The sequence below is a fragment of the Camelus bactrianus genome, chromosome 6 (genome assembly GCF_048773025.1).
Source record: "Camelus bactrianus isolate YW-2024 breed Bactrian camel chromosome 6, ASM4877302v1, whole genome shotgun sequence".
NCBI lineage: Eukaryota > Metazoa > Chordata > Mammalia > Artiodactyla > Camelidae > Camelus > Camelus bactrianus.
In genome coordinates, this window is record NC_133544.1 from 28,852,499 (window position 1) to 28,878,365 (window position 25,867).

General features: G+C 49.4%; 1 protein-coding gene across 1 annotated transcript in view; it reads right to left on the reverse strand.

The window, feature by feature from the left end:
* Positions 1 to 25,867, reverse strand: part of GALNT16 (polypeptide N-acetylgalactosaminyltransferase 16) — an 81,229-nt gene that overhangs the window by 11,860 nt on the left and 43,502 nt on the right. Inside the window, exons 2-12 of the mRNA XM_074365335.1 lie at positions 20,093 to 20,250; positions 17,992 to 18,090; positions 16,993 to 17,060; positions 16,384 to 16,449; positions 14,190 to 14,311; positions 11,832 to 11,919; positions 10,270 to 10,354; positions 9,890 to 9,993; positions 5,452 to 5,578; positions 4,085 to 4,177; positions 2,627 to 2,710 (exon numbers count right to left, since the gene is read on the reverse strand). Coding sequence (XP_074221436.1) covers positions 2,627 to 2,710; positions 4,085 to 4,177; positions 5,452 to 5,578; positions 9,890 to 9,993; positions 10,270 to 10,354; positions 11,832 to 11,919; positions 14,190 to 14,311; positions 16,384 to 16,449; positions 16,993 to 17,060; positions 17,992 to 18,090; positions 20,093 to 20,250 — 1,094 coding nt within the window. The remainder of the gene's footprint in view (positions 1 to 2,626; positions 2,711 to 4,084; positions 4,178 to 5,451; positions 5,579 to 9,889; positions 9,994 to 10,269; positions 10,355 to 11,831; positions 11,920 to 14,189; positions 14,312 to 16,383; positions 16,450 to 16,992; positions 17,061 to 17,991; positions 18,091 to 20,092; positions 20,251 to 25,867) is intronic.

The window sequence follows — 25,867 nt, forward strand, 5'->3', positions numbered from 1 at the left end:
GAATACTCTATCCAGCAAGGCTCTCATTCAGATTTGATGGAGAAATCAAAGCTTCACAGATAAACAAAAGCTGAAAGAACTTAGCACCACCAAATCAGCTTTACAACAAATGTTAAAGGAACTTCTCTAGTCATCAAACCACAACAACAACAACAAAAAAAAAAAAAAAAAAAAAAAAAAGAAGGAGAAAAGAAAAAGACCTGAAGACCTACAAAAGATTTCTCTGGCAATTCAGGGTCTTTTGTGGTTCCATATACATTTTGGAATTGATTGTTCTAGTTCTGTGAAAAATGTGAGTATTTTGACAAGGGGTTGCATTGGATCTGTAGATTGCTTTGGGTAGTGTGGCCATTCTGATAATGTTGATTCTTCCAATCCAAGAGCACAAGGTACCTTTTCATTTTTTTGTATCATCTTCAGTTTCCTTCATCAATGTTTTACAGTTTTCAGAGTATAGGTAACCTCCTTGGTTAAGTTTATTTCTAGGTATTTTGTTGGTTTTGATGCAATGGAATGTTTATACCAGTTATAAGATTCTGGTTTTTGAAGTGCAAAAAAAAAAAAAAAGTGAATAAGAGCAGCAAATGGCAAAATAGCCTTCTTTTTATAGGTGAGTTGCATTCCATTGCATATATATGCTACATCTTCTTCATCCATTCATCTATTGATGTGCACTTGTGATGTTTCCATATCTTGGCAATTATAAGTAATGCTGCTGTTGATAGCGGGGTTTATGTATCTTTTTGAATTCACTTTTTTGTTTTTCTCAGATATATGCCCAGGAGTGGAATTGCTGGGCCATATGCTGGTTCTATTTTTAGGTTTTTGAGAAACCTCCATATGCTTTCCATAGTTTACATTCCCACCAACAGTATACAAGGGTTCTCTTTTCACCACGTTCTTGCCAACGTTTGTTATTTGTGTGTGTGTGTGTGTGTGTGTGTTTGATGATGGCCATTCTAACAGGTGTGAGATGGTGTCTCATGATTTTGATTTTATTTCCCTGATATTAGTGATGTTGAAAATCATCACTAATCATTAGTGATTAGTGATTTGCAGCTTTTCATGCTCCTCTTGGCCATCTGCGTTTCCTCTTTTGGAAAACTGTCTGTTCAGTTCTTCTGCCCATATTTTAAATGGGTTGTTTGTTTGCTTTTTAATTGAAGTACAGTTTATTTAAAATGTTGTGTTAGTTTCTGGTGTACAGCATGGATGGACTTGGAGGACATTATGCTAAGTGAAATAAGTCAGACAGAGAAAGACAAATACTGTAAGATATCACTTACATGTGGAATCTAAAAAAATACAACAAACTAGTGAATATAATAGACAAGAAACAGACTCACAGATGTAGAGAAGGAACTAGTGGTTACTAGTGGGAAGGGAAAGGGGCAAGATGGAGGTGGAGGATTAAGAGGTACAAACTATCAGGCATAGAATAAGCTACAAGGGTGTATTGTACAACATGGGGAATACAGCAATATTTTATAATAACTATACACGGAGTATAACATTTAAAAATTGTGAATCACTATATTGTATACCTGTAACATACTATATTGTACATCAAATATACTTCCATTAAAATATGATATTGTAAAATAAATACATAAATAAATAGTTAAAATAAATAAATGTTTTATTTATTACCAAAGCAAAAAAAAGAAATTAAAAAGGAGAAAAAATTTATTGAGTGCCCGTTTTGTGACAGGCACCGTTCTAGGGGCTGGAGATAAAGAAGTGAACAAAACAGATAAACACCTCTACCCTCATGGACCTTACTGTCAAATGTGAAGAGATGACAACAGAATTAAGTGGCTATGTGTGTGCTAGGTGATGATAAGGGTGATGGAGGAAAATAAGTAGGGGATGCTGGGAAGGGGCGGTCTGCAAATGCAGAGTTCGGGATGGTTGAGTCAAGACCCGGAGGTGAGGAAAGGTGCAGGTGTAGCCAGGACGCTGAAAAGGATTTTCAAATAAGAAAAAAGAATCAACTCGGCCCCACCCCAGTCTTTACAGCTTACTACCCACCGTGCTGGAGCCCTTACACACACACCATTTGTGTGTTGCTTCCTCATTTGCTGGAGCAAACACTTCCCCCTGTTTTCTCTCACAGTTTATGATTATAATATTAATGGATGCATAATACTTGTTTAGATCGATCCATCATGATTCACTAAACCTAGTCCCTATTGTTAGTTGTTTCTCAGTTTTTTTCATTGCAGCAGGGAAGGCTACAGTGGACATCTATTTGTCAACAGGTTTTTTTTTTTTTTTTGCTTTGGTTGCCCTATTTCCTTAGGATAAACTCCCAGAAGGGAGAGAAGAGAGCCAAAGGGGCTGAATGTTTCTGCGGCCTTCACTGCATCATGTATTGTTGTTTTCCTCAGGGGGTGATGCCTGTTTCTAGCTCTAAGACCCAGTCTGTTAAAATTTGGTTCCTACTGCACCTCCTTTTTAACTCCTGGTAACATCCTGGGTCCTCCAGAGCCTTCACATGAAGACAAACACTGACAGCTAGAAAGAGCTGGACTTTCTGGGATGGGGAGTGATCAGGGTGAAGGGGCCCCAAGCTGCCAGCCCCTGGGTACCCAGGCCAGATGCACGATCTGAAGACTGCACTCACGTGAGCTCTGGGTACACATTATCTAGGTACCAGCGGAAGGACTTGCAGTTCATCTTCTTCCTTTGCTCAATCCGCGTGGCCACGCTGTAGGGGGAGGCAAGGCTCAGCGAGATGTGGGGAGAAAGCCCCCCGAGGCCAGCGGCCCCTTCCCAGGCCCCAGGAGGCGGGCCCCCTCCTTCCACTTACCCGATGTGGGCCATGGCCAGGAGCCGTCCAAGTCTGTCTGCCCTCCAGCCTCAGCCAGCAGCCTAAATTCACTTTCTGACCTGCAAGCTCATCCCAGGGCTCCTGGCCTTCCTCATTTCTCTCCTCAAATTCCTGCCCATCTTTCAAGATCAGCCCAACCCACAGGGACCATGCATTTTGCTCTCAGCTTCTCCCTCCCTGAGACCTCAGGTAGCACACCACCACCCCATCCTTATGTTCACAGAGAGAGCAGAGCCTCAATGAACTAGAAGTTTCCTTTCCTGCGCTCCAGTTGAGCAGAAACAATCTAACAATGAAACCACGCTTTAAACATCCTTCCAAAAATTTGGCAAGTAAGAACAATGTGATGTCTCCATGGACATCTTCCTTAGCAACACTGACCATAATGGCCGCTGACAGATGCCCTCACCACCTCTCTAAGCCAGTTTGTTCTCAGTAAAGTGGGGACATGATCACCTACCTTGGAAGGTTTTTGTGAGAATCAAATGAATTAAGGGAACATAAATGCTCAGCACAGGCAAATGTACTTCCCTACTAAAAGAAATCATGACATAACTTTTTTTTTTAAGGGATAGATATAAGTAAATAGAGGGAGATTCATTGATGTTCACTAATGTTTTCAAAACATTTCTGACCACATCATTAAGTAAGAAATAAATACATCTGACCCTGTGGCCGAGTATACTCACAGGCCTGTACGTCTCCATACACACGCACGCGTGTAACTGAAATAAGAGCTTCACAAAACAATACTCGCCTTTAAACTGCAATCAAGTGTAATTTTCTGTTCTAGTTCTCAGTCATTTTTTTAAAAAATATTGGTCACGACCCACTAAATTGACTTCACAACCAATCTGCATTTTTGAAAATGCTTACAGGCTGTAGTCATAAGAGTCCAGAACAGGAAAACAGGCTAACAGATCACCATCTGATTTTGAACAGCAAGAAGGAGAGCCAAAACTCCCAGTGTTTTCTGCAGACAGCCGGCCCTTAAGTACTCCCACAGATGTTCGTCCTGCAGGCAGCTTGTGGATGGGCAATGCTTTCATAAGCGAGCTCTCTCTGGTTATTTCTCCCCATGAGGTTGCATCCTTCTCAAGGACCAGGGCCCCGTCCCTGCTTTGTATACCTTCCAGGCCCCGAAGGGCCCAGCGGCGTGGGGCTCAGTGACTAAGGGGACCCAGATTGCTTCCTTGGCATACACATTTCATATTTTGCAAAGAGGCAAAGGGGTCTGGTGGAGGGGCCCACCTGCCAAAGGCCTTCCCGATGGCTGAGGGCCGGGCTTCATAGTAATACTGCTTGTATTCATCCATCCACACCTCTGCAGTGCGCTTGGTGTTCCTAAATGGAGAAGAAGGAGCAAAATAAGGTCACCAGGGCAGTGACAGAGTTAGGGCTGGGATCAAGAGCAGCTTTGTGCAGCACAGGGCAATGAGACTCTTGGGAGTGTATGCAAAACAATATTGACTGGGGTGGTACCAATGAGTGCAGTCTTTCTGGAGGACAATCTGTCAGTTTCCACCTCTGTAGGTATAGATACTCTTTGACACTCCAGTTCAAGGAATCTATTCTCTGGGACTACCAGCTTGTGGGTAAAAGGGACATGTACATCTGTGTAATAAAACACTGGCGACAACCTAAATGTCCTTCATTCAGTAGAAGAACAATGGACTATTCCCACATGCTGGAGTACTAGGCAGCCTCAAAAAAGAACATCATGGTTAGTACGCACTGACACAGAAGGATGCCTGCAAGTTGGTGCTGAGTGGCAGAAAAGCATGCTGCCGAAAAAACACACAGCACAACCCCATTTACATAAAAACACAAGCTCATGTTCTCTATACAGCAACTGTACATATATGAAAATTAATTAAAAGGCCTGAAATGAAGGGCCAGAAACCTATTAACAGTTACTTTGGAGAGATAAGTGGGATAGAAGTAAGACTGGGTAAAAGAGACCTTTACTTTTTTCTCTATGATATAAAGAGTAAGAACAGTAATGTAGAATATATGTACGGATATGTATACATAATGTGCATCCATACATTTTGAATTTTTACAGTGAACATGTATTATTTTTATAATTACAAAAACAATAAAAATAGGATGAGGGAAGCAAAACAAAAAGGTCATTGGATGAGCTGGACTTGGGGAGCTACCGTGGCCAAGGGAGACTCATCCTCATGACACTCCTCCCACCCTCCCCTTGCTGCCACCACCAGGAGAGCGGGTGATGGGGGTGGTCTTCCAGGACCCTGCCCCCTCTCCTTGAAGGTCAAGTGCATGCTGTGTCTGGGGACACGTGTGAGCAGATGCTGACCAAGTCAGGGTCGGGACATGGTGTCCATGGCCAGTGCTTGGGACCCAGTGAGTAGAGGACAGCTCCCAGTTGGTCATTTGGCCTGTTTTCAAAGACAGTTAAGACAAAAGAGGCCTGGTGGAGACACTCCCAACCTCATCCTCTGAAAGTACCTGGAGCCCAAAATGGGAGGGGGAAATAGGGAAACTGAGGCCCAAAGAGGTGGGGAAACTGCCCAAAGTCACACAAGTAACTGACAACACGGGGGTCTAGGTGCCCTAGCTCCTAGTAGGGTGCTCTTTTCACTGTGACCTACCTGATGTAGGTGAGGGCATTGCCCTCAGGGAAGTTGTAGGGGTGCCGTTTCCTGAAGACGTGGCCCACACGGCTGCAGGGCACGATCTCCAAGCTCCCTCCGCACATCCACACCCTGAAGGAGAGCTCTGCAGGAGATGGAGGCCGTCAGGATGGGGAAGAGCCCCTGGGCAGGTCCCCACTGAGTGAAGGTGGGAAGGAGCTGGCTTCCCTTGCCTTTGGTGTCTCCTTGGAGGCACATGCTGGGGTCGGAGCTCCTGGGCCTGTTTACATGGGGTGCACCCACTCCCTGCACATGTTCCTGACTGCTCCCTCCATGCATGTGCACACACATCCCCCCCACACACACCACACAACCCCTTCACACAGACAACACATACACACCCACCCTCCATACCCTCTGCACAGATACCACACACACTCCCCACATCCGAGCTCTGGGAGAGCAGTGGGGAAAACTTTGCAGGGACACCAAGACCATGAGTAGAAGGAAAACTGAATCAAACGGGAGCATCAACCATTTCCAGCCTCTGTCTAGAAAGTCCTAACCAGACATGAGCTAAAGAAGAACACATCTGCTTGTCAGTCAGGGAAGGCTGGAAAACTAACACCAATCAATCTGAAGGTTGCTCAGCTGGTGTCTTCCAGGCTGGCCCAGACCTCGCTCTTGGCCCCGGTGGTCTCCATTCACAGGCTACCACTGGCCCTCTTGAGACACGCTTCCTTTTGATGGTGTTAGTGATGCTGAACGAGCTTTTACAGATGCCTATGGGCCTAGTATTGTCGGGAGATGGGAGCAGCAGCCATTCTGCCTCCCAGAAGAGGATGTCACAAGTTGCCCACTCTGTCACTTCTGGCAAAGACTCACCTTGACAGCTGGCTGAACCTCACAAAATCTCTTCTGATTTCCTACTTTCTTTCATTTTAACCCTATAGTTGGACATCTTGTGACATTAAAACACCTCCCTCCTGCCCCAGAAAATACATAGTCCTTCTTTTTGTTTGTTTGTTTGTTTTTGATTTTTTTAAAAAAGGAAAGAACATTCTTTCATGAGTTCCAGCCTTGGTCCCTTTTCCCACTCTTCAGTTGGCTGTAAGGACTCTTGTGGTCCCTAGCCAGGCCCGGGGGCTCTCACCGGGCACAGCTGGTCAGGACCCTCCCAGTGATTATCAGAGTGGGGAGCAGAGGCGGCAGGACTAACAGCCACCTCCTGGCCAGCCTGTGTGCCCCAGGCGACTCCCCAGTGTGGTCCCGGGACCAGGGCTGGACGTTCAGCACATCTGGACTGACACCCAGGGTTGGCTCTGTTCATGGGCTTCCCTAGGTCTGCCTGCAAACTGCCAGGCTTCTGCCCTGTCTCCTGGGCAGAGCTCGGCAGCTGGTTCAGCAAGTGAGATTCAGAACCGGGTATGGAAGACCTGCGTTCGGGTTCCATTTCCGCCAGACTAACTCTGTTAAGCCAGTTGGGTCACTTTATCCCACTCAGCCTACATCGTCCATGCTGTTATTATTACTTATCGTCATTATTATCAACAATGGCAGTAACCGTCATCCACTTAATGCGCCCTTCACTCTGCACTCTTTATAGCTGCTGTCTAATTCTCACAGCAATCACGCGACACTGGTGTTATTATCCCCGTGTTTTTAATAAGGACCATGAAGCTCAAAGATGTTAAGTAACCTCTCCAAAGCCACCTGCACACTCAGTTGCAGAATTACAATGTAGAGTTCCCACACTGTCCAGCCGGTAGCACTTGTTGGAATCAGATTCTTTAGTTAATTCAGCAAATTTTTATTGAAGACCTACTTATTATATGTCAGACACTGTTCTAGAATCCCTGACACCCTAGTAGGGGGAGACAGGAACTCAGTAAAATAAGAAACAAAAAAACAAGCAGGCAAGAAAATGCATAGCATGTAGGCCCTCCAGCCAATGGTAATAAGCACAACGGAGAGGATGGAGCAGGTAGGAGATGAAGGAAGGTGAGTGGAGTTGGGGGCAGGGCACAATTTCAATGAGGCTGATGAGGGAAGTTCTCATGAATGGGGGCTAGCCATTTGAGCTGAGACTGAAAATGAGGTGAGGAAGAGTCACATAGCTCTCAGGGAAGCGCGTTTGCGGAGCAAGGCAAAGGTCTAGAGGTAAGAACGTAGTGGGCAGGAGTGGAGCGAGGCGGGGTGGGGGGAGGAGCAGCAGGAGCTGAGGGCAGAGCTGATGGTGTGTGCTTGTGGGGGGAGGGCAGATGGAGTAAGGACCAGGTTTTGCTCTCAGTGATGTGGGAGCCCTTGCAGTGAAATGATCTGACTACATTTTAAAACTGTCCCTAACGTGAATCCCAAAGTTTTCACGTTTGCCACCCCCACTCAAGGTGGCCTCTGGGTTCCCGAGTTTGGCTCTCTCGGGGGACACAGGAATGATTTGGTCTGGGCATCTCTCTTCCTTCAACAAAGGGATAAAATGAAAGGCCCAAATCCACCAGCGGCGGGAGTCTCCTGGCTCAAAACTGGTCCCAGCAGCTGAACGTCTGAGCAGCCCGACTAGCCTAGGAATTTCTTTGAATTTCTTCGAAGAAACAAAACCTTCCCTAGGCCCACTGTGCGGTTCACCTTTCAAGTTCCCCCACCACTGAGCCCTGGCCTCAGGCAGAGTTTGAAGTTAGCTATTTGATCATTCATTTGTTTCTCCATCAGGCCCCAGCCTAAAAAGAATCAAAAAAAAAAAAAAAAAAAAAGAAGGGAAAAAGAAAAAGGCCTCTGGAAGCAGGAGAGACCATCGGTTTCCCAGCCGTCTGAGTCTGTACAGGAAACCAGCTTTGCCAAAGCTCCCTTCAGGCTGAGACTCAGGACACAAAAGAGGTCACATAGGCCCAAAATACATGAAAGGAGGTCGGGATGGAAGGGTCACTGCACCCCAGTTCCCAGAATTTACTCCTCCAAATGCCTGCCTGGAAACGGTTTCCAAGAGTAAATTACAAAAGGGAGAAAATCCCACACTGTTTCCACTCTGGTTGGTTCTGAGTCGGAGCCCATCTGCCCATCTGTGTCCCAATCAGGGAGGGAAGATAAACCTGGTCCTTACGTCCCAGAAACACAGACTCTGACTTGGATCACACCTCACAACACCTAAGTGGCTCTGGTAAAGGTGAGACCTGCACCTGTCAGACGTGGAGTTTCCTGACTGAGACCTGGAAAGCGGCGCCCACTTGTCAGATGGGTGAAAAACCACCAGCCCTATTTACCTCAAGAGAAACCTAGTCAGGATGAAAAAGAGCAGTGGCAAGGGCCCTGCAAAGGACTGACTGGGTCCGCTGCCAGAGCTGGAACAGGCCTTTGTGTTTTATTGGCCTCAAGGTACCTGTCCTGATTCCTTGAGAGCTGGGGGATTGCTCTCTGTCCACCTTCATCCCACTCCTCATCTGGGATGCTGCCTGTGTGGCTGCACCACGGGGCTTCCTTCCTGTGTGCAGATGGGTTCCGCCAGCAGGTTGCGGGGGAGAGTGAGGGTGGGTGTTTATCCCCCTGACATCTTCCACTGGCTGCGGTAGGCTGGCTGCAGGGCCCCCCCACCCTGGCCCCGAGAGCACAGCTCCTGTAAGGGAGTGCCCCCACCCCGCCTTCCAGACCTAGGGGTTGCTACGCCTCCCAGCAGTCCCCAGCCCAGCCCAGCACTACCCTGTGCCTTGTGGTTCCTTGTAACTGGCCCACAGAGCCCAGTGTGGCAAACTCCCCTTAGATGACCCACATCAGGTGTTCCATCTGTAGCCACCCTTTATCTCACCTGAACCTCATCAGCGACCCTGGGGTGTTCCCTGGCTCTTCCCTTTCCTTCTGGGGCTAAAGGGTTCCTCCAGTTCATAAGTAATGATAATGGTCATGAGCATCTTAACCTCTCATCTTCCTTAGTACTCATAACAGCCTCTCAGGGAAACTGAGGCTCAGGGAAGGTTTCACTTGCCCAGGGCCAAACAGCAGTAGGGCCAGGATTTGACCCCATTGCTTACATTTAACCCCTATCCTCTACTGCACACCCCTACCCCCAGCTTTTCTGGTAAAGAAGCAGTCATGTGGTTAAGCTATGGTCTCTGTTACAGTCTGTGTTCTCCCCGCTCCCCCATGCCCATCTAACCATGTGGTCACAGGCTCCCCCTGACCACCTAATCTCTTTGTTGACTAGCTGTGTGGCTCTGGGCAAATTACTTGACTTCTCTGTGCCTCCGTTTCTTTACCAGGAAAATGGAGCTATAATAGCACTTACTTCAGAGAGTTATTGTGAGAATGTAACAAGTTAATGTGTGTAAAGTCCTTAGAACAGGTCCTCACATGTAGAAAGTAATCAATCTGGGTTACTTCTTATTATTATTATTATTATTATTATTATTATTATTATTATTATTATTATTATTATTATTATTATTATTATGGCTATTTCCCAACTTACCAAAATTCTCTCCTCCCCAGATGTCCATCTGGGCATCATACTTTCCCAAATGGTTAAACCAGGACTTGTCAATCACGAAGATTCCTCCAGCTATGACAGGTGTCCTGGGAGCAAGGAGAGGAAAGAGGTAACACGTGAGCTGGAGAAGCTGGACCCCTCTGGACGGCCCCAGGACCCAGGCCATTTGCCCTGGAATCTCCCCACTTGCAGAGTCACTGGAGCTGGTCTCTGGCCTCTTTCTCCCCAGGGCCCAGAACAGAGTCAGCACTTAGATTGTGCACCCCCAGGAGCCCCAGAAACTGGAACGGCCACCCAGCAGCCTCCAGGGCCCCTGACTCAGAGAAAGAAGGGTTCTCTCCAGAGCCCACAGCCACTCTAACCTAATGGGCTTGGTGGGGTCTGTCCGGGCAATCTTCTGCTCAAGAGGAATCTGCTCCCACTTGAAATGCAGGCTCCAGTCGAATCCTAAGGAACAGAATGGGGTGAGGACAGGGCTCGGGCGCTGCTGCTCCACCACCCCTCAGAGTCTTCCTTGATCAGAGCCCAGCTTGCAGAGGACCCTGGCCTATTTGTGCAGTCATTCCTTCATTCAGAATGAGACCCTGTCCTCAGAGGGTTTTAACCTACTGAGTAAGATAGAGACTACAAAGATAAATCAATAAATAGATAACACATCAGTCGAGGGTAAAATGTGCTAAAAAAGAAAAGAAAGGAGGCATGCCCATGTTATTTTAGTAAGGGTAGTCAGGAAAGGCTCTCTGGCAAGGTGACATTTAAGTAGAGACCTGAATGAGGGACTGAACCATGCAGATGTGTGGGGAAAGGGGATTCCAGGTGGGGGAATAGCAAGTGCAAAGGTCCTGATGTGATTTCCCAAAAGAGAAAGGCCTGGCTCCCTTCAGAATCCCATTCAACCTCAAGATCTAACAAATGCCTGTGTTTTTTATTGGAAGTCTGGGCCCCGAATAGGAAATCCACTCCGTCCATCCCAGCAACATATTCTCTAGAGCAGCCTGTCCATTCGGCAATGATGGAAATGTCTGCACTTTCCAAAATGTCCAATATAGTAGACACTGTCCCAAATGGTAGACCCTAGCCACAAATGGTTATTGAGCATTTGAAATGTGGCTAGTGCACTTTAGGAACACAATTTTGAATTTTATTTAATTTTAATTTACACTTAAATAGGCAAGTGTGGCTGTTTTCTACTGTATTCTGAAGTCTAGACCACAGCTGTCCAAAAGAAATACAAAGCAAGCCAGAAATAAAAGTCACATATGCAATTAAAATTTTTCTGGCAGCCATATCAAAAAGAACATATGAAATTAATTTGAATAATATATTTCTAATGCAACATATCCAAAATATCATCATTTCAACATGTAATCAATATTAAAAAATTACCATGAGATATTTTACATCCTTTCATATGAGGCCTTCAAACCCTGGCATGTATTTTATCTTACAGCACATCTCAATTCAGACTGGTCACATTTCAAGAGCTCAATAGCCAAATGCAGCTAACAGCTACTATATTCAGCCAGGTCTAGACTATTTCCAGGTGTACATGTTAGAAATCCATGCAAAGTTGAGGGCTCCCTCCCCAACCTGCAAGACAGTTTTTATATCATGTTCCTCTGCCAGGACTTGTGGCCATGGTCCCTGGGCTGGCCGTGTTTGAGAAGGATATGTCAAAGTTTGGGGGGAGGGAATGATAAGAGATTAGCTTGGCTCTGCTCCTGACTGTGCTAGGAGCCTGCAGCTGCCAGCTCTGATACTTTGTCCCTAATACCAGGGCTATAGACAATCCCTTTTTCTGTAGGTAAGGGGGATGTGAGACATTCTGGCACAGCTGGGAAGAAGAACACCGAGCCAAGGCTTTTGTCTGGCCTTGCCTGACTCCTTTCAGGTCTAGAGCCCCTCCCCTGGGACCTGGACCCACCTCCTCGAAGGTCAGCAGATGCAGCAAGATAAGCGAAATTATCCAGACTGATGACATCAATGATGGGGCTCACCACACGGGTGTGGTCCTAGGAGAGGACACACGAGATGGTGTGAGGCCAGGGACTCTGGGAACAAAGGCCCCACTGCCTATCCTGGGAAGAAATTCTCTCCAAGGCATGGGGCACTCAGCATTTCCCGTAAGACATGCTGCGGGCTCCAGGGAGCTGTCTTGCATCACCACATCCAGGCTCCTGAAAGGTCCCACCTGGGTCTCATGGGCACGGTGCTCTCCTAGCCTCTTCCTCTCACATCATATTGAGCCCTGCTGGGGATCTCACCTCCTCACTGAAGCCCTCCCTGATTGCTGCAGGCTGAGGCTTTCTTCCTTTTTAAAGTTGCTCTCATAATTACAGTGGACATGAATCATGCATTGCCTGAGGTAGCTCTTCTGTTGCTGGTCTGAGCTGTTGTTTTATGAATTTTCGTCCACCTTTGTACTTGTTTGGGTTGAGTCTTCCCAACTGGAACACCAGCAGCTTGAGGGCAGGGACCCTGCAGTCCCTGTGTTACCTGGGTGTCACTCTTCTCACACTTCATCCATTTCAAGGTCAGACTTACACTCCATAACCTCTCAGACACAAACCTACCTCCAAACATTGGTGGGTAAAGCTGATTTTACTAAAGGTGGTTTTTTTTTTTTTTTTTTTTTTTGAGGCAGGGGGTCATGATTATATCAAATACCACAAGCAAAACTTCAATGCACTCCATCAGTCCTCTCTTCTCTCTCCCTCCATGGAGGGACACGGGACAGAGCCTTTTCTCTCTCCTCAGTTGGTGCTGACCATCAAAATCCTCTTGTTGGCAACTTGGAATCCAGCTTTGTTCCTCAGTTCACACCCCGTCTCAGGACAACAAAAATGTGGGATGTGGCAGATCAGGGGAGACCATCCATGGTTTCTCACAGTGCTCTGTGGGGGCCTCGCCTTATCCTTTTTATAGACTTTTTGGTATGAGATATAATTCACATTTTTGTAACAGTTTTATTAGATATAATTGATATACCATAAAATTCACCATTTTAAAGGGTACAATTCAGTGGTTTGTAGTATATTCACAAGGCTGTGCCACCAGTACCACTATCTAATTCCAGAACATTTTCATCACCTCAATAAGAAACCCCGTACCCATCAGCAGTCACACGCCACTCCATCCTCCCTCCAGCCCCTGGCAACCACTAATCTACTTTGTATTTCTATGGATTTGTTTATTCTGGACATCTCAGATAAATGGACTCATACAATAAGTGGCCTTTTGTGACTGTCTTCTTTCACTTAGCATGAGGTTTTCGAAGTTTATCCATATTGTAGCATGTATCAGTACTTCATTCCTTTTTATGGCTGAATGGTATTCCGTTATGTGGATAGACCACATTTTATTTACCCTTTCATCAGCTGACAGACATTTGATTGTTTCCATGTGTTGGATATTCTGAATAATGCTGCTCTATCTGAACTCTCGTGTATAAATTCTTGTTTGGGTTATGTTTTCATTTCTCCTGGATATATACCTAGCAGTGGAATTGCTGGGTCATATGGTAATTTCATGTTAAACTTTTGAGGAGTTGCCAGACTGTCTTCCAAAGTGGCTGCACCACTTAACATTCCTACGAGCAATGTATAAAAACTCTTTATTCATATCTTCACCAGAGCTTGCTACTGCCCCTCCTTTTGATTATAGCCATCTGAGTAGGTACCAGGTGGTATCCCACTGTGTTTCGATTTGCATTAATGCTGAGCATCTTTTCATGTGCATGTTGACCTTTTGTCTATCTTCCTTGAAGAAATGTCTGTTGAAATCCTTTGCCCATTTTTAAACTAGGTAACTTGTCTTTTTACGGTTGAGTTGTAATCACCTCATCCCTTGCTCCATGTGTCCAAATCCTCCCCATTTTAGAGAACACCAGGCATCTGGTAGGGCCCCCCTGCTCTCATCTCTCCTTGAGAACACCACCCTCTCCTCCCTCCTTCCCAGGTTTCCCAGCCTGACCTACCCCCACCCCCCATCATAGGACCCTGCCTCCCCCAGGGGGAAAACAACACCCATTCAGAGTTGGAGTTTTATGGCTCAGGTTTTCAGCCAATTTAATTCTCACCACAACCTGGTGGGACAAATCTGACAATTATCCCCATTTTCAGATGAGAAAGTTCAACGAGGTGAAGACACTCAGGAGGGAGCAGGCCATTTAGGCTTCCTGATCTGCCTGGCCAACTCCAGAGACCGTTCATACCCTCTCATGCCAAGAACAGAGCAGGCCCAACCTGAGGGACAGAGCTCCCCCAGGGACAGACAGACTCACCTCCTTCACCCGCTGCAGCATCGGCTGCAGCCACTCGGTGTTCACTTCGCAGTGGCTGTCCAGAAAGGTGAGGACGGCAGCTGCGGCCACATCTGCCCCGCGAACTCGGGACCGGATCAGCCCTGCAGTGAGAGTGGTCAGGGGTTGGTGCTGGGACTGAGCCAATTTGCTCAGCCGTACCCCTAAAATCTCGGGGCTCTCCACCCCGGAGGGCTGAAGTTTCCTCTGAGCTATTATGATTTTACTTGATTTTGTATTTGTTATTTCTTCCTTCTCTCTTTTGCTTTCTTTCATCCATCCATTAACCACTACTCTCTGAGTGCCCTCCATGTGCCAGACCCTAGGCTTTGGGGACACACTGATGAACAGTCAAGAGTTTAGTGAACATGAGTTGCAGTGAAGGGTACATTGGTACCACAGGAGAACCAGAAACCAAAACCTTTCCCCTCCATCACTTAGGAACCTCAGGGAGGTCCCATCCAGCTGCACCATCCTACGTGACATGAGAGAATCTTCTAGGCTAAGACAGGTTGGAGTTAGTATACCAGCCCCTTCACTCACCTCAGCATATTATTTAACCTCTCTGAGCCTTGGTTTTCGTACGTAGAAGATTTAGAGAGAATACTCTCTGCCTGCTGGGGACAATGCCTAGTGCCCAGGAGGCCGGCATGTGCTAGATTCTACTCTGCTGCCACCCCGTTCCCCACAGTCACGCTGAGGGCTCACCCACTGTCAAAAAATGACCTCGCTTTCGGCAGCTCCCTGGTCAGGGCTGGGGACTTGCCTGGTCAGAAGAGAGGAGGCCCAGCTGGTCCTGCCCCTGACAGAGCAGCCCCTGGTACCCTGGGAGCTGTGGGAACAACCTGACCCTAAGAGCACGGAATACAAGTTGCTTCTTGGAGAGATTTCACTGGCCACATCTCTGCCTGGCACAGTGCCTCTACCCACCTGACTATCCATCCATCTGTGCAAAAGTCCATCTGTCCCATCCTTCTGCTCCACAGGGAACTATAAAGCACCTAATCATAAATTTACAACTGTGTTGTTAGCCCCAGGGAACAGCATATTCTCAAACCTAAAGGCACCCGGTGCTTGGGAGAGAGCTCTCTCTGGCCTCTTCTATTCCAATTTGAAGGTCCCCTTGGCTTGACTGGTCTTTCTTAAATACACTCATCACATCTTTTTTTCTCTCTCTCTTTCTCACCTTCTGTGGCTCCCTATTCTCTGCTCTATCACGTTGAAATACCTTTCTCTGGCCTCCAAGGCCCTCTGTCATCTATCCTCACCCCACTCATTCCCTGTGCTGATCAAGCCCCATTCCCCACCGGGAAAGGAGATTAAGTAGGCGGAGGCTAAGATGTTGGGCTCTGGGTGGGCCCCCTCCTCTGGCTGGAATCCTGGGCCCTCTATTCATCACCCCAGGCAAATTACTGAACCTTCTTAAATCCCAGTTTCTTTATCTGCAAAATGGGATAATGGGCTGTTATGATGACGTGCAAATTTAGGCAAAGCGAATGCTACAGGATGAACATGCAGGAAACGCAGGAAGGGGCTGTTAGTATTACAGGTACCCAGGCCTCACTGATGCCTTTGCTTGCGGAGTCCCCGGACCAGCAATGCCCTCCCCTGCACGCCATTCCCCTGTCTCACAACCCCCTCACCCAATCCAGACCCCTCCCCACCACTCCCCTCTCCTTCGGCTCCCTCTCCTCCATCTCCATTCTACCCCCACATGACTATAACCAGCCCTGGCTTTGTAATAAGCTCTCCAAGGGCAGGGGCCACGTTTTATACCTTTTGTGGCCCCCTAGAGTGCCGTGCACAGTCCTATGCTGTCGTCAATACTCCAAAACACCTCTTGATTGAAAGTGAGGTTACAGCTGCTTTATGCTGCCCTGTGATTTTCTCAAAGCATTTAATCCTTACAATAACCATGCAGGGCAGAAAGGGTACTATTATTATTCCCATTTTCAGAAGAGACATCTAAGGCAGCCAGAAGTAGAGCTGCTTGCTTACAGCCATGCTGTGGTAAGGGCTGACCTGGGACAGCAGTCTTTCCACAGACCTTGGTCCTGGCCACCAGGCATGCAGCAGGGCCACACTGGCTTGGTAGGACATGATGCCAAAAGGGAGTGAGGAGGTGCAGAAGTCTAGACCAAAATGGGTCTGTGGTGAAACCCAGGGTCCAACTTACCTTCCCGCCGGTCATTGCGCAGGCACTTGACCTTGGGAATCCTGGTCAGGAGCAAACAGTCTTCAGCTGAAGGTAGAGAGAAAGAAAAGCAAGCTCATTCAGACATGGACATCAGACCATATGTGGTTTGACTGCTACCAGGACTGCCCAGGAGCTGTCCCATACCAGGTCCAGGGAAAGGGCTGGGGAAGGGAAGCGGGGAGCATGGTCATCTCTGCTGGCTAAAGGATTGCCCTGCCCCCACTTCCAGACTGAGAGATGCCTGTACTTGTGGCATTACCCCCAGGGGGCGCGAGAGAGCACCAGCCGGTCACCAGTCCAACACCCGCGGAGCTAGATTGTGGCGACAATTCTCAGCAAATGGCAGCTGTAATTATGAAGGATGCTGCTGCTGTTTAATTTTTTTTTTTAATGTCATCTCACTGGTGTCTCATCAAAGCAACACCACTCCTTTAGCACCAGGGAGCAGAGCCAGGGAGGGCATCTAGAAAAGACTGAAGATCCTGGCAGGGAGCAGAGGTCAGCCTGTGATGGCCAGGACAACCTCAAGAGTGCCTGCCTCAGCATTCTGGGGGTGTGGAGGGGTGCAAAAAAAAAGTAGATACTTACGATCTGAACTGAAGTCATCCACTAGGATGATCTCCTGGATTAGGCTGGCAGGAGTTCGATTCAGGACACTAAAGCAGTGACAGGACAGAGGACCCTGGGTTTAGGGGCCACCTTCCACTTCCCTCTCCCCGCCACCGGCTCCCCCACTGCCCAGCTTGGGGGCCAGCACACTGGCTAGCTAACCTTCTAGGCCCTGGCCAGTGGCTGAGAAGTAGTGTGTTCCTCAGGCTCCTCCAAGAACCCACTGACCCTGCTGCCTGGACCTTCAGGCACTTGTGACCCACCCCCGATGAAGGGTGGGGACTGCCCTAGTTTAGCTTTTGAGACAGGGCTTGTAGCTGCCTGGGCTTAACAAGCTTGCCTGAGGGCAACCCCTGCTGGCCCCAGAGCTGCCTTCCTGGAAGGCTAGCAAGGCTCCTCTGGCCTGATAGGTCAGGAGGAGTGTTCTCAGAAAGCTCCCCTGACCCACCCACCACCCGACTCTTCCATCCCTCCTCTTCCTTCACTCCCTGGCGAAGGAAATCTTAGCTTCTTAATCCCTGGAATACCACTAGGTACTCCACTCTGAATCCTACTCTTATCTAAAAGTTCATTAAAGAAACGGGGTGGGGGGGAGTAGAAGTCAAACTTGACCCAAGGCCAAACTTAGGAGGACAGAAGGGGCACTTCTCTCTGAGTCACTGACAGTTTCCTATAGGGCCAGCATCCATCTGCCTGAGGCTTCATGTCCATCCCTGCCTCCCTCTGGCTCCTGACTCCTGCCCTCATCCTGGGGATCTGACCTTGTGTTTGTGCATCACGCTAACAGCTGATCTTCTCGTGTCTCCCTGTCCCTGATTCGCCAGCCCCAGCTTCTCTGAAAGTCAGGACTCCCCAGTGCCCACTGGTCTTCACGCCATCCAGCCACAGCACCCTATCTCAGCGTCCTCCCCTACCAGGACCCCGTGGATCCCCAGGGGAGCAGCACCCCTGAGATGAGGGTTCCAGGGTGGGGCTTACCTCTTCACTGTGCGCAGGAGTGTAGAGCGGGCCTCATTGTGGAAGGTGATGATGACGCTGGTGGCCGGCAGGTCCGAGGAGTAGGACACGGAAGGGCAGCTAAGAAGAGAGCAGAGACGTCAGAAAGCAGCTGTGGGAGCATCCTCAGGGCAGGCTGGAGTCCTCTCTCTGTCCAGCCTGCTGCCTCCTGCCCCTCCATGCCCACGCTTCATCCCACTCGGCCGCCCAGCCTGGAGCCCTGGGAGGGAAGTCTAGGTTGGGGGGATCTTCCCAGGTCTGGGTCCTCTTTACCAAAGACCTAGAGCATGAACCCCACAGGCACCAAAGTGTTTAGGAGGGCTCCTACCGTGTGCAGGCACTACACCCACCCCAGGATCCAGCCCCGGACAAACAGATAGAACTCCCTGCCCAATGGAGCAGCCAAGAGACAAAATGGCAGAGGGGAGAAGAGGGAACACAGCCTCTCTTTTGTCTCTGACATCCTGTTGCTTCTTCCTTCTCTTCTGGCTCACGACACCTGGCAGGATCTGGAGAGGAATCATCCCATCCTGTTGCTATGAATTCCTCTGTCTTGCTGCTGGCACTAACAGCCAGGCTGGTGATACCAGGCAGGCGAGCAGGCTCACTCCTCCCACCGGCCCTGGGATGCCTGAGGGGAAGCTGAAGTCTCTGAGGAGACCCCAGAGGCAGTTCCGGCTGCCCACTCCCTCCCCCAGCAGCAGCTGTGTGCTCTGCCTTCTCCAGATACCACATTTTGGGCCTATTGGCTTCCCCATCCTCAGGAAAGCGAATTAAAATGATCCATCCTGCCAGCCTCCATCCCTGTTGTTTTCTGCAAATGCTTCTGTGAATGCGTTTATTCGTGCTCCTAGGGTCGGAGGGAAGGCAGCTGCAGAGCTGGTTTTCATGGCAATCTTCTTTATTACAATTGCTCTCCAACTATTCCAGCAGTGACTATTTTTTCATTACGGCATTCATTCCACTGACAGCAGCTTCCCAGGCCTGCTCCTGCCCGGCGGAGCAGCCTGCTCGGGTCAGACAGGCAGGAGTTCCACCAACCTGGGACCCCTATGGGAGAAGTCCTGAGAGGCCTTAAAATAATTCTCCTTGAGAGAGGATGTGGGGGAGTGGGAGGGGCAGGGAAATTCACCACTGCCCCTAGGAAGCCAGGTGTCCTAAGTGCCTGTCGTCTCAGAGGCTTGTGGATTTGGGGACGGGAGTGGACGTGGCCTGCTGAGGTGGGAGTGCTGGGAGAAGCAGTCACCTGGGCGCCCCGCCCCCGAGCACTGACCTCTAAGCCCCAGGTCTCTGTTTCTGAACCCCGCCTTCTAGTGCCTGTGAAGGAGGGAGTCTGGATAGCAATGTCCATTCTCCACTTACGGAGGGGACGGAGGCGGCTTGCCCTTCAGGAAAGGAGCTTAGACTGTTCACACAGGTGAGGCGGGAAGAGGAGAGATCGAAGGTGGACACTCAGATCATTCAGACAGGGCTGTACAAGGGCCTGAACCAGGGACTGGGGCCGATGGCTTGCCCAAGATCAGTCACTCACACTGAACGTTGTCTGCACTGGGATTAACATGGGAGGCGTCCTTGACCCCAGTCTAGGGCACCTCCCGCCTACCACACCAGACGAGCAAAGAGCAAGACTGAGAAGGATTTCTGGGAGTCGCTGAGGAAGCGGGGGCAGGAAGAGAGGAAAGAAAGGAGGCCAGTGGGGCACCTCCTGCACAGCACAGGCCGGGCTGGGCCCTCTTCAACTCAGGCACCACCAGCTGGGCACCAAGAATGCCAGGCTCACCCCCGTTGTCCCTCCCTGTGGTCCCCTGGCTGGTCACTCTTGCTGGGACTCCAGACTGAGGTACTGAGGGCCCTCTCTGGCCCCACTGGGACGTCTCCTTGGACTTCTCAGGTCCTCAGGAGGTCCATGAAATAAAGAGGAGTCAGGAAACAACTGATGGTAAGGGTTTGAATGTCTCAGTAAGTAGACTGAGTCTGAGGAAATCTTCCTCATTTTTTAAATCCATGTGACTGAAAGGAAAGCCATCTGGTGTTGGTCCTTCCCTCCACCTCTCCTTCTCCACCGACACGATGGAGGCCCCACCTGTAATGGCGGGTGTCCCGGATGGGCCGGTCGGGGCTCAGCTTGTCGCTCTCCAGCTGATTGAAGGCGTGCTGCCTGTAGGGGTCCTCTCCCGGCTTCAGCTGCTTGGCTGCCAGGTATGCCTTCTCATCAAAGCCTCTCGAGGGCGTTCCTGTCACCTGAGACAAAGGTCAGCATCAGAGGGGTCACAGGCAAGAAGACAAAGTAGCCAATGTGTGGTAAGACGTACTCCCAGGCGGAAGCCAATTGCATTACCTCATGTGTGCCTTTGAGCAGGAGACATTACTTCCCCCATTGTACAGATGAGGAAACTGAGGCTCAAGACAGTACCCGCATTGGGTACTGTATGGGGGCACGGAGCATGCGGGAATTCTCTGTACTTCCCTCTCAATTCTGTGGACCTAAAACTGCTCTTAAAAAAATAAAGCCTATTGTGGGGGAGGATATAGCTCAGCAGTAGAGTGCAGGCCTAGCAGGCATGAGCTCCTGGGTTCAATCCCCAGTACCTCCATCTAAATAAATAAATAAACAAATAAATAAAAACCTGAATTACCTTCCCTCAAAGGAAAAAAAAGATTAAAAAAAAAGCCTATTAATAGAAAAGCTCATGGTCAGAGCTAGTAAGTCCCAGGTTTCTGGATTCAAACTGATTGTTCTAACTCTGAAGCCCATACTCTTAACCCATGTTCTTTGCTGGCTATGGAGAAGGTGACACCCAAGACAAGATGTCCTGAAGGGACCCCCAACCAGCCTGGAGGTCACTAAGCAACCCATAGACTGGCAGTCTCCTAGGGATGAACTTGGCTTGACACTGGGCTAGGCATGTACGAGGCACCCCATCACTGACACACCCAGGGTTTGGACAAGCTGCTGCACAGAGAACCACCTTGGAGGATAAGCGGGCCTTCACAGGCTAATTCCAAAGCTGCAAATGCACGGACAGTGATGTATCTTCTCAGGGCCTCGCACTTACTGCTGAAATAGCCTCTGTCAGGCCTACTGGGCTCCCAGTGCTAAGTGCTGGGGAGTGATGGATGACAGATGCAGTGGCCCAGCCTCCCTCCTCTTGGCCACACCCTGCGCTGCACTCCCAAAGTCCCGTCTATGAAAGACACTGGGGAAGGACACATCTGAGATGAATGGAGGGATAGATGGATCCTGACATCTCATTATTTGAACCGCACTGCCAGCCCGATGTTCCCCAGAGAGCCTGGAAATAACATCAACTGTGAGTACATCCCGCCTCCACCCCGTCCGCCTGACCAGCAGCCCGGCTGGAGCTGTGGGCCCATGGAGGGTGGGCTAGAGCTGCCCATGCACAGGACCCCTGCAGGAGGACCCTGCCCCGGGCCTAGTCTCTAGAGGGACCATCCCAGGAAGGCAGCTGGACCTGTGGAGAGGAGACCGCTGGGTTGGGTGGTCCTGGAGAACATCCACCAGCAGCCCAAGGCCTCCACGCTCCCCTGAGAGCCTAGCTCCCAACCTCAAGGACAGGAATGCGAAGGCTCCAGGGAGTACTTATCTCCTTAAGGGCTGCCTCTCTGTAGTATTCCCACCTCCCAGGAGCCAGTCCTGAGCTCCCTGAGGTCAGAGCCATTGGGGGAGATTTCCCCGTGTCTGCTGGGCCCAGCCTCGTGCCACACACAGACGCTCCGGATGGTGACAACGGCTGCGGTGGCCATGCTGTGATATTCCGAGTTGGTGCCATGCCCGGGGCTGGACAGATCGGGAAGAGCCCCCATGGACTCGAAATCCATTTCAGGAAAGACAGAAGGAGGGAAGGAAGGAGGGAGGGGGGAGGGGAGGGAGAATGTTCTGGCTTGAACCCTGGATTGCTAGAAGGACCCAAGCTGTCCAACTGTGAGAGTGAGAATGAGAGAGCCTTTGTGTCCTTCCCACCGGGGAAAAGAATGGTTGCTAACTCTGCCCCCCCGTCTGCCTCCCGGCCTGGGGTCAGGGAAATGGAATGCAGCCTCCAGCTGACGTTGGAGGAGCTAAAATAAGAGAAAAGTTGCAGAAACTCCCAAAGAATATGCCACCGAATATCCCGCAAGTCAACTGAGGGAAATAATCATGTTTATTTATTTAGGACTTAAGGCCGCTCTGTGGGCTCAGGAAACCTCTGAGCCCTCATAACACACCCACCCATTGCCCAATAAACATTGATTGAGAGCCACCCATCTACTGGGCTCTGGAACACCCTTCTGCAAGTTCCAAGGATCACCTGATTCATCCTCTGTTTACGGATGCTTGAGTCTACTCACTCATTCATTCATACACCCTTTCATTCAGCATTCATACACTATTTCATTCCTGCTGCTGTGCCAGGAAGTGGAAAGAATGCTTCTGACACTGTCCCCATCTCCAGGCTACATTCTTCCTGCACCTCATTCAGAGCTTCCTTGGGGCTACAGAGAATGTCCTGGAAGAGCATCTCTAGCAAAGTTCCTCTCAGGGCCTCAGAACTGAGCTAGACATCCTCGAAGAGGCTGTTAGGAAGCACCTGCTGCTCTGTCCCTCAGACCCTTACCCTCTGATGGTCCAACCCTCCTCCGAGGTTCGACCCTTCACCTGTGACACACCTTGTGGAGGAGGGCGCCAGGGGAACACCAGGCCCTGCTCTTTCCTGAGGTCTCAGCTCTGCTTTCATGTTGACCCAGCATCCCTGGGGTTTGGTGCTGAAACATCAGCTGGCCCTGGATACTGAGGAAGGGCGGGATGTGACCTCTGCAGGCTCTCACTTCCTCTCTCTCCAGCCCCTCCCTGGCCTCCCCCCAGTCACCGCCCAGACCTCTTCCACTCGGTATCTAACCAGTTCACACGCCCACACCATGGCTCACTTCCCTCCAGCTCTTGAACTCTCCTTGCCCTTTGGCCCTGGTCTTTCATCCTGACACTTCTGAGCCTTTGAGTGTCCCACGGCTACCTCTAACTCAACGCCTCAAAACGAATTCTTCATTGATCCCCAAAGTAGCTGCTTCTCCTGGGTTGCCTGCTGCAGAGATGGGCAGTCCCAGCCGCCTGGTCCTCCAAGTAACAAGTCCAGGGGTCACCCCTGGGGCCCTCCTCCTTGCTGCACAGCCTGATTCAAACCCTGCCCTGGGTATCCGATGCACAGACTACTAGTGTTAAATCAACAAATATGTACTGAAAGTTGAGTTTGCACAGACACTGTACAGGAAGTCAGGAGGACAGAAATAAACAAAAGTATGGCCCATACTTTTAGGAAATCTGGGAATCTAGATCAACCCTCTTTACTCCCTCATCCCACACCAGGCCAGGCCAAAGAGGATCATGAAGAAACCCTCACCCTCGACCATAGATCACAGGGAGCACCAGAACTGGCCACGGAACCTCATCCACCCCACTCCCAGCTAGGCAGGATTCCGGTGATGGCGCAGCCACCGTACACTGGTGACCGGCAAAGGCTGCCTCCCTTCTCCCCTCACAAAGGGGAAGTGTGTTATGCCACCCTGTTCCCCTAGCCATACTGCTTACTAAGCATATCGGCGAGGGGTAAATGCATCCTTTGGCTCTAGGCTGCGGGACCATGAAGAGCTATATCTGGATCAGCCTGAGAGACCCAAGATCCTGGGCTGGGAGCCAGTTGGAGCCACCAGATGGGACTTGAACTGCTGCCCTTTCTGGAGGAGGTGAGGGCACTTGGGGCTGTTTGTGGAATTCGTATACATGTGGCACTGACACCTGTGCTTTCCTGCTCCTTCTTTTCCACCAGATGGTGAGCCTCTCATCTTTGAGCTCCCAGCATCTGCACATAGTAGGTACTGAGTGGATGTTTACTGAATAAAGGAATGAATGAATGAGGGAATGGATGAACGAATGGATACCTAGATAGTGTCTCTGCTTTCAGCTTACTTATCATCAGCTGGGGAGAGAACCACAGCAAATAAATCAGACACAACACATGACCTTCAGTGGCTTTCGCTCCCTCTCAGGGGACAAGCTCACAGGGGACCAGGAGACTCTCTGAGCGGATGCCCTGTCACCTCACTGGACTCAGCTCCTACTGTTCCCCCTCCCTGGCTCTGCTCCAGTCATGGTGTCCTCCTTATGTTCCTTGAGCCTGCCAGCACCTTTCCCCTTAGCGCCTTTGCCCCTTCTGCCTTCTTTCTGGAAAGCTCTTCTCCCAAATGTCTCCAGGGTTCCCTCCTTCACATCCTACAGGGCTCTGCTCACACCACACCGCTTCTGTGAGGCTTCCCCAACCACCATCTGTAAAACTGTGGCCTCAGCCCCACCCTCACCTTCCCTGCCCTCCTGCCCGCTTTAATCTTTCCCTCCAGCACTCAGCACCATCTGATGTTCTATGTGTCATTTGCTTATTTATGTTATCTTTTTGACTGCTTCTTCCCACAAGAATATAAGCTTCACCAGGGCAGGGATTGTCTGTTTTGTTTAATGCTGGATCCCAAAGCCCAGAACAGTGCCCAACAGGACTCAAAAGCAATGGCTAATGAGCACATGAGTGATGAGCTGTCATGACTGCAAGCATCCCTTTTCCCCTCCCCCCAAAACACTTGGCTAACACAGAACTGAGGTGGACCAAGGAGGTGATAGGGTAGCTTTTTCTTGTCTTAGGGGGTCTCCTCACTCACATGCTCCTGGCAGGGCTGTTAATCACTGTCCTCCCATCCCACCACACAAGACCCTGGCTAAGCAGATCTTATCACTGCACCCTAGACACAGGGGACTGGTTCAGGAATGGTCATGCAACTCAATCTGGGCCAATCAGAACCCATCCTGAGACTTCCATAAGATGAGCTCTTCTCATCAGCACTGCTAAGTTTGGGAGGTGAGAATCTTCTTTCCTATCACATGGAGAAATCTTGTCTGGAGAATGAAACCAAGAAGAAAGACTCAAAGCCAAGAGATGGAAAGAAAGAGCTCTAATGATATTGTTTGAGGTCCCTGGAGCTAATCATATCTAATCCAAATTCACTTTGGGTTTTTCCTATCTCTATCTATCTATCTACTTACCTCCCTACTACCTACCTATCTGCATTTTTTTCCCTCTTGAACTAATCTGAGTTGCCTGTTCTTCTCTAATAACCAAAAGTTCAGAAATCAGTCCTTTGGTCCTTTCAATGAAAAGAAAATCACTCTCCAAAAGTAAGAAAGAAAAATCAAAAGCAAAAACCAACAACTGAGCCACCAATGGCAATGACACAGCGTAGGTGGAAGCCATCCATTCCAGGATTTTCAGGCTGGGGTCTCCGGCAACTTAAGCTGAGAGCTGGATGAGGCATTTCCAGCTTTCCCCAGCAGGCAGGGCTGTGGTCAGGCTTTGGTTGGGGAAGTTCCATCTGGACCACAGTTTAAGAGACCCTTCAGTTGCCATGGCGAGGAACAAGGGCTGGGAAGATGGCTGCTGAGTGCCAGCCTGATGAGCCTCCCACAGTCCCACAGCCTCTCGCTGAGAGTTCTTGGTGATGTTTAGGTGGCCACCTCCTACCCAGTCTGTCTTTTCTGGAAGTGCCAAATCCAGCACTTCCACATCCAATAAGGTCAATCACATCTGAAATTGTTTAAGCTGAAATGATGACTCTGCTCTATAAAATGGGAAGAATTATTTCTCATCTTGGAGGCTTTTATTTTCAGTGCATCACTTAGATTAAACTTTGAAACCTGCCTGACTTGCATCCATTTTTTTCCAGCTGGATTTGCTTATTTCTTCTCAACTACTAAATTTAGGAAACAAACAGCCAAGGGGAAGGTTTAAAATAAGAAAGGAAAATATCTTCCATGTCATTTTCA